Source organism: Apteryx rowi, unplaced genomic scaffold (assembly GCF_003343035.1).
Source record: "Apteryx rowi isolate R43461 unplaced genomic scaffold, aptRow1 scaffold_74, whole genome shotgun sequence".
Classification (NCBI taxonomy): domain Eukaryota; kingdom Metazoa; phylum Chordata; class Aves; order Apterygiformes; family Apterygidae; genus Apteryx; species Apteryx rowi.
The window spans coordinates 1251120-1269122 of NW_020451027.1; the positions used below are offsets into that span (position 1 = coordinate 1251120).

The 18003-nt window shown below is 38.5% G+C and overlaps 1 protein-coding gene across 1 annotated transcript in view; it reads right to left on the reverse strand.

Annotated features, from left to right (window-relative positions):
• VAV3 (vav guanine nucleotide exchange factor 3) overlaps positions 1–18003 on the reverse strand; it is a 173213-nt gene that overhangs the window by 55941 nt on the left and 99269 nt on the right. Inside the window, exons 16-19 of the mRNA XM_026087902.1 lie at positions 17134–17235; positions 14525–14625; positions 6278–6300; positions 3013–3058 (exon numbers count right to left, since the gene is read on the reverse strand). Of these exons, the coding sequence (XP_025943687.1) occupies positions 3013–3058; positions 6278–6300; positions 14525–14625; positions 17134–17235 (272 nt within the window). The remainder of the gene's footprint in view (positions 1–3012; positions 3059–6277; positions 6301–14524; positions 14626–17133; positions 17236–18003) is intronic.

The window sequence follows — 18003 nt, forward strand, 5'->3', positions numbered from 1 at the left end:
ATACAGAAAACCGTATTTTCTTTTGCTCATTCGCACAGCTCTGGCTATATTTCTTTTCTCATGACACTCACTTCCCATGAGTCTCTCCCCTTCCTCATCCATTATCATCTTTTCCTTCTGCCTTTACCTTCTTATTCAGCAGGAAGAGGAAAAGCAAATCTCAGGGAGGAAACTGTTACTGCTAACCAAACTTCAAAGAAAAACAGATGAAACAGCTATGAACAATTATTTTTTTGCTTTTTGGGTACTTCAGCCATATATGTTCCTCTAGCAAAGAGCTCCACCAGCAAAAGAAAGATACTTTAACCTCACACTAACAACTGTTTCTTTTAGACCATCTTTGTATTCACAGTCCCTCTCCTCAAATTTAAGCTTGAGTTAAATGTTTCTTCATTCAGGGCTAAGCTGAGTCACCAGAAGTTGAATTTGGATCTAACAAGCACAAGAAGAGAAGCACAACTCATGAACTTCATTAGGTTGTGCCTCCTACATTCATCAGTCATTGCTAAAACAGCCAAAGACAGAAAACAGAAAGACACAAGACAGAAACATGATACTGAAAAGGTTATGCAAAAAGCACTCATAGCCCACAGTAATTGTATTTACTGCTGATAACACACTCCAGTACTCAGACACTGCAGGTGCATGCTACTGATTCACAGCAAATGTCTGCTTTCCTAAATTAGTATCTGTACTTCAGTATCATAATATGCAATATGGGGAGCAATCACACATCAGACCTCTTAGATATGAGCTCGTCTGGGCAGCAAGCATTTTTCTAAAGCTTGCATATTAAAGCCTAATTGGTATCTCTGACCTTAACTACCACTTTCAGCAAAAATATTACTGTCGTGCTAGGACTTCTAGAGATTTATATGCCAGTGTTCTTGAAAAGATCTTAGGATCAATGTGGTAACGTATGCCTGAAATAACTGACCYGTCTCTTATAAGTGTTGCTCTCTGGATAGCATCTTCTGTCTCTCAAGGCAATATGCAAACTGATGAGCAGTATTATTTAGAACGTGCAAAGAAGACGCCATGTGTTTACCCACAGACATTCATGTCTCAAAATGTTATCTCCACTAAGCTACTGCAGAAGTCAGAATGCATATGCTGATGAAAGGCAAGCAAGAGAAAGCTCGCTTCTTTTGAAAACTGCCTAATTATATATATAGAGCACTATTAGTATGTGTATCTCTGGGTTTGGGTTTTTTTTTTTTCTTATTACAAACAGGTGATGTCAGAAGCAATTCCGTAAGACGGTCTTCTGCAACAATATCCCCTAAAGGGACCAAAACAAATATGCACAAACTGGTAGGACTTTCAGGTGGTCTGAATTTCTATTGGCTTTCAAAAATATGAGGGCAAAGAACTTCATTCTATAAAATTACTCCAACAACATAGAGTACCACAGAATACCATTCTATCTAAGTAAAAGGGGGGGAAGCAAAGCCATAATTTATAGAGTTGTTTCATAAAGTTCTTAAACATCTATTTAAGTTCATGACTCCAGGGACTTCAATGGTATTTACATGCACTTAAATGATCTTTATACACAAGGATACTTTTCTAATTAGTTTTCACTGAAGACTATCAGACTTCAATGACAACTAAAATTGTCCGCATATTTGAAAACTTCTCAAAGCTAAATTACTTAAGCTTTTAGAGGCCTAATATAGACAGCAATGTTTAAAAATTTGGACCTATAAGGACTATCCTACCAGTATATGTTATAGTTCACAGCAGCATATACCACAGAATGGAAGTACTGAAATAGTCTCATTTAGAGTGTCTTCTTATGAATTTCATTGATACTCTTGATGTTTCCCCCCTTGATTATATTATTTTTAGCATTATAGGGTCCTGGGGGATGGGGTTCCCCTCTTAAATGAGACTTCAGCTTCTCCCCTGTCCAGAGGCAGGGAAGGGAGCACAACAACAACATGCAGAGACACAATTCAGGAGAACCGTGAAGCAATTTTTTTGCTAGAGGGAACAAAGTGACGATACATGTTCCAAAACATGTCAAAGGCAGGTGAGTAAGAAAGGTGTGGTCTGCTTCTGCTAGTTACAACACCTACAGTTTCAGAGCCAAGGCAGCTGTAATGCTAGTGGCACAACCAGCATTCTTAGTTTCAAAAAGTGTTCAGTTCTGCCAGGCTATAATGCGGTATAAAGTTGCTATCCTGTTCAGTGTTTGACTCCAACTATTCTCAGGCGTCCACATCTAGCAATATTTAATAATCCACAGCTTAGTTTTATTCCAAATAATATCTGCATAACAAATCTCCAGTAATTAAACTATGCAAGAAGCATATAAAGGACAAAAACGTAATTACTGTAAAAAAGTGACACCAAAAATATCACACAGTYATACCGAAAACCATTGAGTATTTTATTCAGACATGTAATGGGTCTCCAGGGAAAATGTTCACCCACTTGAGTACACAGTCTATAAGCAAGCACTTAATTTTCTTAAGGGCTGCTGCCATGATTCAACAAAAATACCCACTATAAACATGAAAAATAAAATTACATTGAAATTCTACATAAAACTGCAATTCTCTTTTAGAAGGGCAGCTCACATCCAGTATGGTTAGGCACTGAGCACCTCTAACTCCCACCGTAGACAAACTTTGAGAATACCCACAACCGTGCAGGATGAGAACCTAAGCTTTGTAAGTAACTGGCTGCTTTCCTGCACTTAGTTATTTCTTTTAAAAACTGCAGAGTACAGTAGGGTGGGGACCTCTTAACCAAAAGCCCGGAGGCATTTCATTGTACAGATACAACTGAAACTGCTTAAAAAAACAAGGAAAAAATAGAGTTCAGTCCCTGGACCTTATCTTTGAAATCACAAAGTAATTGCTTYAGACCTTCAAGATGTCAGCAATAAAGGTCGCAGCACTGCATACACTGCAATGGTGATCATAACACAACTTGATGAAGCGAGTTATGGCTTGCTCTCCCTTTTTATCCAATGTATAACTGTTAAAAAGTCAAGATACAAACCTGGGTCCACGTGTCTAGAGTTTCTTCTAATTCCATTTGTTCGTTTCTGCACAGCAAAAACACAAATCAAGGGTGTGAATAAACTTGTTTTCATTYAGGTGTACTGCACTCTCATTCCCACAACCTACTAGACAAAACTAGTTTTCTTAAGTTATTTCCCCCCTACAAATATCTTTATCTAGTAGAAAGATCATACTTTGAAAATTATTCTTAATACTGCAAAAAGTTTATTCATATATCAACTTTTCTGACACTAGACTCAAAAGATTTGTTCATTCTTAGTCTGTAGAAGGTTTCTTCATACATCCAGCATCTTTTGACACCAAACAAAAGATTTTTATCATTTATGAGTATGATGTTAATAGACATATTCTCTTTGATAGTGAAAGATATGCAGTTTGGCATCATCTGCCTCGGTTAACATCCAGAACCACAAAAGTAGCGTTTGTGCATAGTGTTGCTTTAATAGGGTAGGAACTTTCCATGTTACTGCTTCACACTTACACTAGTTAGAATTTCTTAGGCAATTCTTAATTACCTCATTTTCTCAGTAAATTCTTAAATATATTTAGTAATGCCCCTCCCTCTTTCTTTTCAAAATTTGGATGAACCAGAGCTGCRTAAAATCAGAAACACTGACAGGACTGAGACATACTGTTTATAAATGTTGGTTTTTACATATTTCATATTCCTAGGCAATGATACGGATCCCTGAAAACTTATATGTGAAGTACAGCATATCGGTAAAGTAGTCATCTGCTTTTGCAAGCCTGTTTTACCTGGTAGTTTGCATGAAGGTTCATGCTTTTTTCTTTTTTTCTTTTTGATTAAGCAAAGCAAGCCGAGCAAAGCACGTTGCGCAACAAAGGCAACAATTTGGTTGCTCTGATAGAAGCTGATGCAGGACACACACAAAGGCAAGCCAGAAAGCAGTAACCTGAGGCACAACCAAATCACTAAGCCCTGTAGCACGCTGGCAAAAAAAAAAAAGCTTTGTTTAAAAACGGCTTTCAAACCCTTGAATCTTTGGACATATTCTTTCTATACCCCACATTACTAACTAAAGAAAGGACATAAGTTTTGTTTCAGCTGCAGTGGAAAGAAGATTTTAAACTGCTACAAGAAATGAAGGTAATATGGAATAAGAAGAAAAGGCTCAGTTGTATCTTTTTTTTCTTTCTAAATGGAGGTTGTATTGGTTCATAAGGATTGACACAGAATGGTGAGTAACTGCATATTTGCATGAGGGGGGGAAATGGGCCAGAAGTGGGAGAAAGCAAGTACAAACAGATACAGGAAATCTTAATTTAACTGAAAAAAATATAGTGTCTGTGTGGTAACAAAAATTACATATATTACAGGATGGGATGGGAAATTATTCTAAGAAAAAAATTCTTGAATTGTATAAAAACATGTTCAATGCCCTTAAAAAAAAAAAAACACAATACCAGCAGATTTTATCACATTACTGGTATGAAATATAAATCCACTTTTTCCTACATGACATGCTCATTTATGCCCAAGTTTCCCTCTGCACAAAAAGAATTAAAGCAAGCACTTTTGGATGGTCACAACAGTGGCTTTTTTTTTTTTTTTAAGTTTTGTTAAAAATTATAGTAGTCCTAGCATTTTATCTCAAATCAATAGCCATACAACTACTTTTTCCCATGAAGATATTCAATAATCAAACTAGGGGGTGGACGCCTAGGAACAGGAGGGATTAGACATAATTAGGATAAATATTTTCCTCRTCTAGCCACATATGTTCCTGCTAGTTAGCTTTCTGCAGCCTGGCAACCTTGCCCATAGCATACCGTAGGCAATCTGTTTACGGCTTCCCCACTACTGCATGTCAACTGCAGGATCACGAGACTGCTAGGCAAACGGACCGTGCTGCAGTTTTCACGTATAAGGCATATTCTTGCTTAGCAGGTATTTTTAGGCAGCGACAGGAAACCGTGGGACAGCGCACGGCGGTAGCTTCGGCAGGCACGCRCGCGGCTGCGGGGCCTGGGGCAGGCGAGCCCCGGGAGCCCTGCCGAGGGGGCTCGCGGCGCCGGACCCCCAGCGCGGCTCAGCGCGGCTCAGCGCAGGGCACGCTCACCCGTGCCGCCGCGCAGCCCGGCTCCGCGGCACGAGCACCGGCATGCGGAGAGCTGCCGCTCGGCGCGCCGGGGGCCGACGCCGGCCCGCCGAGGCTTGCCCACGCCAGCAATGCTGCCGGCTCGGCCCCCAGCGAGCGCTCAAAAGCCATAACGCAGCCAAAACGGTGAATACCGCTGGAGTCATCTGCCTTGCTTTTTGCAACGACAGCTGTAAGCATCAATCCCCCGCTGCGCCAGTTATGTCAGTAATCATTTTCTCTCAATTTCTTTACCAATTTTAGTGATAGCAACAAAAACAAACACTTTGCAATGTGGAGAAGTAACATATACGTTCATATGTTGTTCATAACCATAGCATAAACAGTTAAATTTCCATAAACTTCTGATCTAAAAAGATGCTAGAAACTATTACACCCTATGTTTAAAGTGCTGCCTTTCTTTCATTAAAATTGGTAGACAAAAACAAAAAGTTGCGTCCTTCTGCATGGCAGCGGAAAGGCACCAGTAACAGGAGAGAGGTTAATCCAGTGCAACTTCCAATGTTCTTGGATTTAAGTCATGGTACACCATAAGTATGTCACTAGTTTCTCTGTACTCTGTCCATTTTATCATTCTGTCAAGACTAAATAAACTCCATAACCACTAAATAATGTTGTGATAAAATTCTGTTTAAATAAAAAGGCATAAATCCCATCACACGTTTTTCATCATTCAGAAGTCTGCAGAACTGCATAAATTTGTACACTAGTACATTACTGCAGCACAATTTCCTARTGTTAATGAAAAGATAGTTTTAACTCTATTGCTACATTTGGCCTAGGAGCACTGAAGAGCTAGACAGAAGTTGAAGTCACTTTTTTTTTTTCCTTCTGTAACTTAAAAAAAAAAAAAAAAAAAAAGCTTCTCCACTTCTGCCAATGCTCTAAGCACTAAGTCGTATCAACTGAAATTAGTCTTGCACCTTGAAAGCAATACATTTATAGTTCATTATAAGTACACTCTTTCTTAGACAACTTCTATCTTTCACCATGCTGAAGAAATACGTTATTCAATGCAGAAGAAAAACATATCAGCTCCAATGGCACGTGCACAAAGTAAATAAGGAACTCTTGTGTCACCAGCAAAGCAAATACCACAGGAAAAGGGAAATGAATCCTTACCTCGTATTTCAGGTTCCCGTGTTCTGAAACATAAGTAAAAATCGGCATTATTGATGACTGTAAGTTTATGCTTTTTACACACTAATCTCAGTCTGTGCTGTGCTGCGTTACAAAAACCCCTCCTGCTGCCTTCAGCTACCTGATACCTGTAACGTGCCCCGACGGCGGCTGCTCTGCCCGCGGTGCGCTCTGCGCCTATTGGCTCCGCGCAGTTAATGCTCAACCACAGCAATAAATGGCTCCTGCCTCTGAGTTACACTAAACTTTCCAACAGCTGCATGGCAAGTAGATCAACTAAAACTTCATAAACTTTTATAACATTTCAAAAGCACTGTATAAATACTGACTTGTTGGGAGTTTGACAGTTAAGGTTCTTTACTGCAACTCGAGCTTGCACTCGTTTTGTCCCCGTCTTTTCAGGGCATTCCGAGGTGTTTYGAGATAAAACGCATACCTTTATCTTCAAAACTTCTTGTATTTCATGTACTTAACTTCAATTTATCATTTCATTAGTATGYAATGGAATCTGAAGCCAGACAGATTTTATTTACCTTTTTGCTTTGAAATTTTTGTACTATTTAAAAATRAGATAAACAAAAAAAAATCCTGTGGGTGACCAAGACTGCATTAAGACAGTATTTTTGCACACACGCACGACCACACAAAAAAGTGGGGTTTTTGCATCTTTTCTTTGAGCATCTAATCTGATAACACAAATACTTCAGCGTACTCTAGATTTTGTTGCAGTGCCTTATCAAAATATACACAGCTGTATTTACCTCTGCATGTCTCTGGGCCAGCACATGCTGTTAAACCAAAGCKCATACTGCATATGCCCAGTCTATTGCCACGCTTTAAAACTTTACTGTAATATCTTGTAAAGTAAACAGCCATATTCACAATAAACCAAGTAAAGAGCTTCAAATGCAAATAAACTTTGTTCTGCTAAAAAAATTACATGAAACAGCAAAGTGTGGGAAAAAAAATCTTTGGCTTACTAATATTTCATGTGCAGATAAGAGGGCATGCCGAGACTAAGCACAGCCGCTGAGCACCTGGAGCCAGGCAGGGGAGGCGCGCGCTATTTACCCCTGACAGGGCTGCAGGTTTGCTCTCCCATACAGCATGCCAAAGGTGCACCTTCTCGTCACCCTCGGAAAACACTTTCATGGTTACCACCTGTCCAGAAGTATTAATTTGCATTTGTACACTAAGCAAATGGGGGCGGGGGCAGGCATCAGCCAACCCCAAAGGAAGAGGTGCAGGTAGGCTACTGAGGTTTTCTAAGGAGCCTAAGGGAATTAGTTGCATAAGTACTGCTAAAATTCAATATAATTTTGGTATTTACCTTCACAGTTTGATACAGCTTTTGCAGCTTAATTTCATACAGCTTTTGCAGCTTTTGCCGAGTTTTCAACTTGTGCGCAAATTTGTCTTTTTTGAATCTTTCACCTCAGCATTATAAATGACTTAAAACTGAGGAAAGGTCATTTGGATAAGTACAAGGGCTGAGGGGGTTTGCAACATCTCACATCCAGACTTAAGGTTTTTCATTTTTTTTTTAAATGGACTACCTTTATCTCCACCTATCGCTGTTAGGAAAACTGAAACGGAAATGTCTTTCTATCCTTCTATGGGAAAGAATGAATCTGGTCTTTAATGGTTGCTGTTGAATATTAGTTTTTTCCTCTAGCAAATATCACAAACATGACCTCATGACTGAGCTTTATATGGTGATTTCAGTATCTCAACACTTTTCATACTAAGTGATTAAGAAATTCATTGATTTAACTTCCAGTATTTGGGCTCATACCGGATTCAAGAAAACACTACATAGATTAATAGTTAATAAGGTAAGGTGATAAATATTCCTCATAATTCATGAAAAGTTTTTTTTAATTGATCCTTAGGTTCAAGTAAAAAAACAAAAACCCTGAACCCTGCAGGGCATTTTTTTATTAGAGACTAATGAATAACCTCAGAATAAGCAAGAGTAGCTCCACTGAGGAATGCTATTCCTTGAGGCCGTCTCCACACTAAACCCTTAGAAGGCTCAAAAATTTGCTGGCACAGACAAACTGAACTGCTATTTGTGACCCCCCCTGTTAGGATGTAAGGAAAAGAAAATACAAAATATCTGTAATTCCACAGAAAGGTTTGTTCAAAATACAAGGCTTATGCTTCTCATTTTTTCATTAAAATTTCAGTATTCCTGTATTTCATTTTTTTTCTATCCAATTATGTAAATTGCTTCCTCATGAGAGTTCTTTTTCCAAATGTTACCCCAGTAGAAGAGCAAAAAACTAATTCCTACTTATATCTATTTTTAGGGAAAAACTGAATGTCTGAGGATATCTTCCAGCAGATATTTTACACGTGACAATTTTAATTCAAGTATCTGCTCATCACCAATATGCCAATGAAATTATGGAGTGAGGGAGCTCTCAGTTCTGACAACAAAATAGTTTTACTGCCATAGTATAGCACACTTTTAGGCTTTGTTTAGTCACTGAAGCCATGATACTACTGGGTCACATTTTCATAATTATAGTTTACTACAAAAGCAAGAGGAGCAGCAGCAAGTGAGGGAGCACAGATCAGAAAATGGGAATAGCCTGCTCCTCCAAGATTCAGCAGAGCAGCTAGATTTACATGCTGACTAAATGGAAAGTAGAATAAAAACAGTACGTAGGAAACTACTTGCCTTCCTATTACAAAAGAAAATTCAAAATATTGAAAATGCAGCAACTGTGAAGTAAGCCACCTTAAAGGAGTTGCAATGACTGGAAAGGAGCAGGCAGTCCCCCATAACCAGAAGAAAAGCAAATAATGACCTAGAAGCACAGAGTAGGACTTTGCACAAAATACCAAGCCCCCAAGAGATTGTTGTTCAGCTTTAGTAAGAACGGTTAGTTTAACCTTTGCTGAAGTTAAACAAAAATTGGCCTCGCTCCAAGGCACGTTCTGGGACTTGAGCCTTGACTGGTCAATGCTGTTGACATGGTAGGTTTGAATCGGGGCCAGCAATTCTGCAACTATTGATCAAACCAGCAAAAAGGTAAACAGTGAAAGCTTTTAGATGTCAAAAAACACGTGCTTATTATGAATAATCTCTAATGTGCTGTAGCAAGCAATTACCACATGAACAGCATGGACACTATTATTGGGTATACGTGTTACAGTACGAGAGCTACCTTAAATTTAACCCATTCACATGGTTTTTAAGTTCATTATACAATCGAAGAAAGATACTACTTTTCCACATAAGTAAAAGTGGTGCTTTTTCAAATGGAATTATGTGAAGGAGAAGGGAAACAGGCACAAGTTACCTAAAAATTATTATTAAAATGCCCCACTATTATGTTTCTAAATGATCTATGCCCTGATGAGAGATGTTTTTTATACTTCTGCTCCCAGGGAAAGCTAAGAGGATTTTGTGGGTTTGGCACTGTATTTAAAATATTAAAATATTTTAACATTCTAGAAGAACTATTATTGGAGGTTCATCTAACTGAAATACTCAATAGCCTGTGGAACCAGAACACATTTGCCTGAGCATACTTAATTCAGTCCAGTGGGATAGACTTGGTAAAATTCCAGCCTGGTAACAGAAGGGAATTGATAATTCTGCAAATGGGCTCAGGCTTAGCTACGGGAGTTCTGCAATATGTTGTGGGGAGAGTGATGATACCTGTCCTATCAATCCTGAGGACCTCTGCTGAAATGGCAAGGATCACAGAACAACCCGTACAATGAAAACAGGAATAATGAGGGAGACAGTTTCTCCCCTCATCTGCTAAAGGTGTCTCTCACTCTTGCTCACTTACCAAAGGTCTCACTCCTAACCATACCCAAATAGAAACCCTTCCAACTAATGCAARAGCATCACCAGGGATGTAAAAGTGTACTCTGCCTCAAAATAAGGCATAGGAGTGCAGCTGATAAGCCAGAAGAGGTTGCAAGATAACAGGAGATCTCTACATCAGCCACTGGAATAAAAACAGCACGTATGTCCTTATAAATGGCCCTAAAACAGAAATATGTGCACATATTTGCTAAATCCTATGCTGTGTTTAAAGCTGCGCAATCATACTCAAGGAGTCAGAACAGGAGCAGAAGAGAGGGGACATGGGGGATTTCAGGTCACAGAGAAATTAAGTGATAGGGCCTAAGAGTAAAATGCATGAAAATGCAGAGGACTGCTTGAGCATGAAACAAGGCAGTATTTCAGGGAAAAAAAGTTAAACTGGTAATGACAAACGAGCACAGAGGGCTTCAACTAGCACGGCAGGTTTAGGGCAACATGGACAGGAACAATAACAATAAAACCAAGAGATAAATGTGTACGTTTTGTTCCATTTAGTAGTTCAACCGATTAACACAGCAGTTTTATCATTGCAACTTGTATAGTCTGTTGAATTGGCCTTCTTTGAAGCAAAGCATCTGAAGAGCTGGCATAAGCTTGTGTATAAGGCAGAGTGTGACAACATAGCAATTTATGTTCAAATTCTGTCAATGTTTCCCTCATAAGTGTATCATCTAAATCTGACACTTATTAAATTTGTCATTCTAAAGGTTTCGGTTGTCTTTGGATGTCTGCCTTTTGAATTTTCCACAAACTGAGACTTGGGATGAAATACAAAAGGACTTAATCCACTCAGGGAGGTTCTAGGCATCATTTCAGAAAGCTTAGCAAAAACATCTGCTCTGTGATCTGAAAAGAAAACAAAAGGTTAAACTGTACTGAAAAAGGAAAAGAAAATATACTGAAGAAAATACTGTGTAAATAACTTCAAGAAACCTAATGGTATAGTCTCATTTGGCAGTGTTTTGAATTCTGATCATCTCTTTTCAAATAGACCTCTAGACATAGAGGAGGTCTACAGAATGCCAATGAAAATTATTTGAGGCATGGAAACAGTTCTACTTATGAGATGATAAAAAATTTACAACTATTCAGTTCAGAGAGGATACTAGTGAGACATCACTAAACAGAAGTTTCAAAATAATATACAGTAAAGCAGCAGTCAGTCAAGCACTTCCATTTAGGCTTCTCATAAAAAGAATAAAGTCACATGTTGATGTTAAAAAGGCAACCAGTTTAAACATAACCAAGATAAGATATGAAACCTATAAAAAGCTATTCCAGAAACTCTGAAGCACATCCAATTAGATAATTTAATCAACAAAAACACTAACAAGATGCAAAAACTCTTAGAGAACCAAAAACCCAAAAAGCAACAACAACAAGCATCACAGCCCTAAAAACCTAACTGGATTAGACAGCAGCATCATTTGGGGCATTGTCTRCTACAGGGAGGATTTACACTTTCCTGTGAGGCATCTGGAATCAGCAACTGGCAGAATGACAGAACACTACATTTAACAGACCACAGATATATCCCGGGATACGTATATTCCATGTCTGGGATCATAACTAATACCACATGGCTGGGGAATAAAAACGTCCAACTTCCTAAAAGGATGATTGTGTTTCATACCCATTATACTCTGTGAAAAAAGCTGTAATAGTCCCCTAGAAACAAAAGAAATACATAGCAATACAATAAATGTTTCAGGCATTTTGCTACTATTGAAGCATTCAGGCTATACTACACAATTTCTTACCTAACAACACTCCCAGGCCACCTTAGCTAATTTCCCATAGGAGTAGCAAATGATGCCACTAGAAAGATGAAAGATTTTTCACACGCTAATTTTTCTAAAAATTTAAAGAGGAAAAACTCCAAAATTAAAACTATGTTAAAATTTGGTGCATTTAAAGCATACTTTTTCTATAAATTCAATTAAAACATTGAATTTTACATGATATCTTCATGTGTGTCTTTAATAATGTTACATAACTTATAGGCCCTGGCAGAAAAAAGTATGGGAGACCAAATTTTTCAGCACAGCTCTGAGAAAGTGAAAAGTATAGCTCCACAAAACAATTCATACTCAAGTTGCAGGAATCAATATTTTAAACTTATGCTGAATTGTCCCAACCCTTTCTTGACCATAAAGGCAAGGAGGAACTGGTAAGGCTCCTCATTATATCTTTCCTTCCTCCTGTGCACGTTGCGAATGGGCAGCGCAGCTTGTCCTGTCCATAAGTAAGAGGGCAAATAAAGAGTAGAAATGGAAAACAGTAGAGAAGAATCTCCAGATCTTCCTACCCACTGGTGAAAGTCACTCATTAGGTGGAGAAGACATCCATTCTCAGCAAAATGGGCAAAATAATTTGTCCTTTCCACCCTTGCTCATACACAGAGCAATGGGGAGCGTGGCAAGAATTGCAAGCAATTGTGCGAGTAATAGAAGAATGTGAGTTTGTTCCCCAGTGCCTTTTTGAGGCTATCTTCTATTCTCAGAACAGCCTGTAAGGAAGCCACAGCCAAGCAACGCCTGTCATTCTGCCTTATGAGCAGGGGGAAGATATATAACTCTCTTAGCTTGTACTAGAGCTACAGAAGTCTGGGAACCTTTGCAGAGAGGACAGAAAAGGGAATACCTGGATGTAAGCTAAACACATAGCAAAGCAATATCTGAAACAATCCCATTGCTTTCAACTTCACCAAGGAAAGAATCATAGAGTATCATTAAAAAAAAAAATCAGGGCAATAATTTTAAATAAAATTTAAAAGAACACTCAGCACCTTTGAAGTTGTAAAATGATTTTTTTTATATTTAAATAAATAAGATTTTTAATTTTTTTTTTAAAGCCCAAAGTTAGAGGATAGCACATAAGATCTCCAGTATAGGAAAGCAACTAAGAAAATAAAGTTCAGTAACTGCAGTAGAAGTCAGTACTTGCTGTCATGATTACAAATGATTTTGTCAAAGGAGGAAGCAGGCAAGTAGCACACTGAGGCAAAAGCCAAGTGGAAGTGGGGAAGTAATGAAAACCGGGACAAAGACAGAAGCAAGCTCATGCTGTTCTGAAAGGAACAAGAAAGCTAGAACCGAAATCTCGAAGCGGTGAAGCTCAGTGAAGGGCAGGGAACAAGGTCATGACATAATTCAGGCAGTAGAGAGAGATTATCTCTGCAGAAGCATTTCACAAAGATTGTAGGTAATAATGTCAAAAAGAAAATAACCCAATGCAAGAGGTTGCGATAGCCTATGTGAAATATTTGAGACATGAGAAACTTCACACACAAACTATTACAAAGTAACCCTGGAAAGGAATGTACAGCTTTTAGAGAAGTGAGCAGGACAATAATCAACATACAACAAAATACAATCACATTTTCCAAAAATCATTGCGTGTTCCAATGAGGTTTTTTTGTTTTTTTTTTTCTTTCAAACACATTTTGCAAAAGGAACCCTAATGCATTAACGGGGTGAGAGATGGGGGGTGGATCGCCTTTGGTTTTGTTTCCCTCAACTATCTCTAGAAAGAAGAAGRAATTGTTGAGAGCCTGGATAGAGGGAAGAGTCAAAAGTGACACTAGAGTTACGTGACTAGCTGGCTGCAGGGTAACCAACTCGGTGCCAGCAGTTGCATATGCATAGGGAAGGGAAAGAAAAGAGGGTAAGTGATAAGAATTAACCTCCAGGATTAGCAGTGGGACATCCAGATGATGTCAGAGATAATCAGAAACACAATACTAAACAGAGAGACTGAAGGGTAGCTGAGGTTGGAGCATCCCCGAGGCAGAAGGAGAGCTGGGGGAGCATGGAGGGACACGGTCAGGGATACACCCCAGGTACAGCCACCGATTAAGAGAAGAGGGGAAAAAAGGTCCGTAGATACGGCCAGGAGTGAGCCATCAATCACCTTTTTGTGAATATTGCCAGTGGACCGAAACCATGGAAACCAAAGAGATCAAAGAGGAAGCTGAGACAACACACACAAACAGCTTTAGGAGCTGAGAGGAAAATACAAAAATTGACATAGACTTGAAAGGAGAACAGTGAGGATGACAGATGATATACCGTACCATAGGTGTTACTTATGAGCAGTTTACGATTAAAACCAGAGCAATTCCTTGCTACAAGATACTGATGAAGAAATCCAGTCTGCCCTATAGTAGCTCACTCTCTCTTCCTTCCTAACATTTCAATTTAGTAAGAATAAAAATCCCTATGAATTCCAAATGCAATTCTAATTGTGCTTATAAATGGTAGTTTCACAAGTATGTATGTTACAATAAACACAAATTAGAGGCAAATTAAACCTTAATTATATCTAGCAAGTTTTATGTCCTAATTAAAAATGGTATTCTAACAATAAAAATGACTTACCACCTGAATTACCTCTGCCACAATTGTCTAATCTTCCTAAACATTCTTTGTGTGCTCCAGCTCCACACTTAGAACATAAATAGCCTTGATAAAACGTTCCCCTGTAAAATAAAATTAGGTAGTGATACATTAGAGGTGATAAATTCCATGCATAAAGGAAATAAGAGACACTGCAGAAGGTATTTGAAGTCATTTGCTGTTCTGTATAATGATAGTCCTTAAAGGCTTGAGAAACAGTGACAACAACTGACAAGCAGCTCATCTGCTTTTCATCACTACTAGCCATTTAAAAATCACAACCAGATAGTTATTCTACCAGTAACCTAGAAGAACTATTTTAATTTGAATTTAGCTCAAAGCAACTTTGGCACAGTACACTTGAAATTCTACCATTACGCATCTATCCCACTGTAGATCTACACTCCAATTCATCTCCATGGGAATTTGCCCAGACAACATGAAGAATAAGATCCATTTTGAGAACGCTATAAGTATGAATATATATTTAAACATTAAGGGTTTCATAAGCTATTTTGTGAATAATATTGACTTCAAATTTGTTCATTTAAAAGATATCTGGGTACGCTTTAGTTAATATTCAGAGCTTTCAAGTAAGGAGTTGCTTTCCTTACTATGAATATTATCTGATTCCCCTTAACGAACTGGAATCTGAATTTGAGTCTCAGGAAATTTATTTTCAGATTTGTCCATAGCTTTTCTCTTAGGTAAAATCCACTGAATGGCTAACAGGGAAAGACTTTTGTACTTGTACCTAGCCTCTGAGTAACTGCATGAGTTCCATCCATGAGATGCACTTGCTTACTCTTCACAGCAGACTTGGCCATCTCCAAGGTTTTCCTGACCTGTCACAAGTGATTATGTGTCCTAGTCTAATGTGACACCTTCTGCTTCAAAGGAAAATCAAAGTTTCATACATGGAACAGAGGACTTGGCAAGTTTACCTTGAATGCAAGGTAGAGCAACTGCTATTTACTACAGCAATTACTAGACAGTTAGTGATTTTCTTTTTTTTAATTAAACATAGAAGCCTAACTTTTCAGTATCAGAATATACAAACTTGAAGATAAATACGTAGAAAACATAAAATATTTTAATGAAATCTGTTCCTTTTTTTTTTTTTTCTTCTTTAATGGGACATAGAATTATCCTTCACTACAGATGCTTCTAAGACTGGGATTTTATCCCCGCTTCAGAAAGATTAGGCACCGAGGTTCACATTTTTTCGAGTATGTACATAATCCTAAATTTAGCATTTTGAAGCTTGAAGAGACAATCCATTTTCAAAATTATTTAGGCACTTTACAAGCTTAAGTCTGCTTTTAATACGACTTGGAAATCCAGAGACATTTCTATATATCACAAGGTAGCTCTGGGGACACCTGAGACGCACGCCTCAGAGCAGACTGGCATGTCTCTGCAGAAYGCTGCGGCATCATGCAGGCTGCGTCCTGAAAGCAAGACAGCCGTTCCTCAGCAACGGCAGGCAGCGCTGCAACGCGCTCAYGGTGACTCAACTGCGCGGCTTCAGACGCTGGAATTAACGGCCCTGCCCTCTCCAAGTTAGGCACGTCTGCACCGTTCTTCACAGTCACGTAGACCTCGTTACATTGAGCAAAACGTCATCGAGAAATCTCTGAAAAGCCAGGACGATAAAACCATCCAGGAAAACGGTTGCTAAAGGAAAACCACATGACAGAGGAAGCAACATACCTCATGTCATTGTATCCCCTGCCCGGGCCTACCCAAAAGGCTACCCTTACTTCCCTTTTACAACACTGCAGTTACGTTTTTCTACAGAATGCAATATCAGCACCTCAACTGGCAACACTTTACAGAGCTTTGGCATCTCCAGCTTACGCTATGAAATTTAGGTTCTATACATACCTCTATACCATTAGACATTCCTTATTTACAAGGAAACAGATAGCTCATTAAAGATAGCTCATGTAATGAAACAGGAACTGGGTATGAGTGCATGCATGCATGCGTCTATTTTATAGGGAGGRGGAAGAAAATACGGAATTTCTCAGGGTGGTCTGCTAGCACCTCTTATCTAGCTTTGTAACATCTATTTGTAATTTGTCTGCATATCTCTGGTTCAGCAATGCCTGTCTATTGATGCCTCGCAGTTATTTTCTGTCTCAGAAAGCAGTCTCTTTATATCAAACATTTATAAGCATCCTCATCATCTGCCTTTCTGAAAAAAAAAAATTCCATCTGTTCTTGTGACTGGTGGCCTACAACAAAGGGACCTGTGGACCAACCACGCTGGTCAAAGCTGCACGAAAGGTTGCTGTTACTCTAACATATGACTTCCATCTATTAAACTATGTAATTCTCAGAAGAAAACACTGCTAAAGCAGCCTCCTGAAAAATGGGGTTGCACCTTGACAACATGAGCTTTTAACAGCACTTCAGCTAATATTCAGAGATTTGATTATAAAAATCTGGTTATAACAACCAGAAATACCACATATGATCAATTTTATGGCTTGTCTATCTTGGATAAGTAATGAGCCAGCTGTGTACTTCCACATTCTCATTTGACTCAAAATACTTCGCCTGATAAAAAAAAGTTTAAATCTTACCTCAGAAGCATTTGACAGACTTTGCAAGATGTCACACGACTAAAGGTATGCATTTTGAATTCATGAAAGCTTGTATCTGCATAGTCCGGCCTTATATTTGACCTAAAGAAATTTGAAAATCTATTTTAAACTGAGGAAATCTAGAACATAATGCAGCATTCTTAGCAGGAAATCCAAATCTATGAAAAACTGGCCGGATTTATACTTTAATGTTTTTCACTGAGGTGAACCAGAAACAGGATCTTTGCCACACACCTTGAAATGAAATCTAAATTCTGATGTTATGCAGACCTGATCCTTAAAATACATCCTGTAAATGGTATCTTAGGTGTCACAATATCTAGGAAACAGTTACTATACATCAAAACAAAAATCCTCTGCTTTTTATTCAAGTAACACAGATCATTTTATGGCCCCGAACACCTCACTTTTTCATTCTCAAGCATTTTTTACACAGATTTTCAAGGAAGAGCACGTCACACAGTTTGAGAACCAACACATTAGAAAACGTGAGCAGCAAACTTGGGACGGTTAAGCCACAATCATGCAGCAATATAATGGATAACAAGAGCAATTTCAAAAGCAATTAGAGAGTATTTACTGGGTTTTGGCTAGTGTTTCTTAAATGAGTTTCCCAATGCCTACAGCTGTCACTACACAACATTAGTTTAACCAATAAAATAGAAGACCACTATTTACACTGCTAAAGTACACACTAGTGGCCAAGTTATCTCCACAGATCTAATTTATCTACAAAGCATTGGTCCATTGCTGTACGTATCTCTTTCTTTTAATCCTCCCTACTGATCCCTTTTAAAAGCAGCAATGTAACTTAAAGAAGACCCATTCATCGTTTTGTTGCACTGGTGA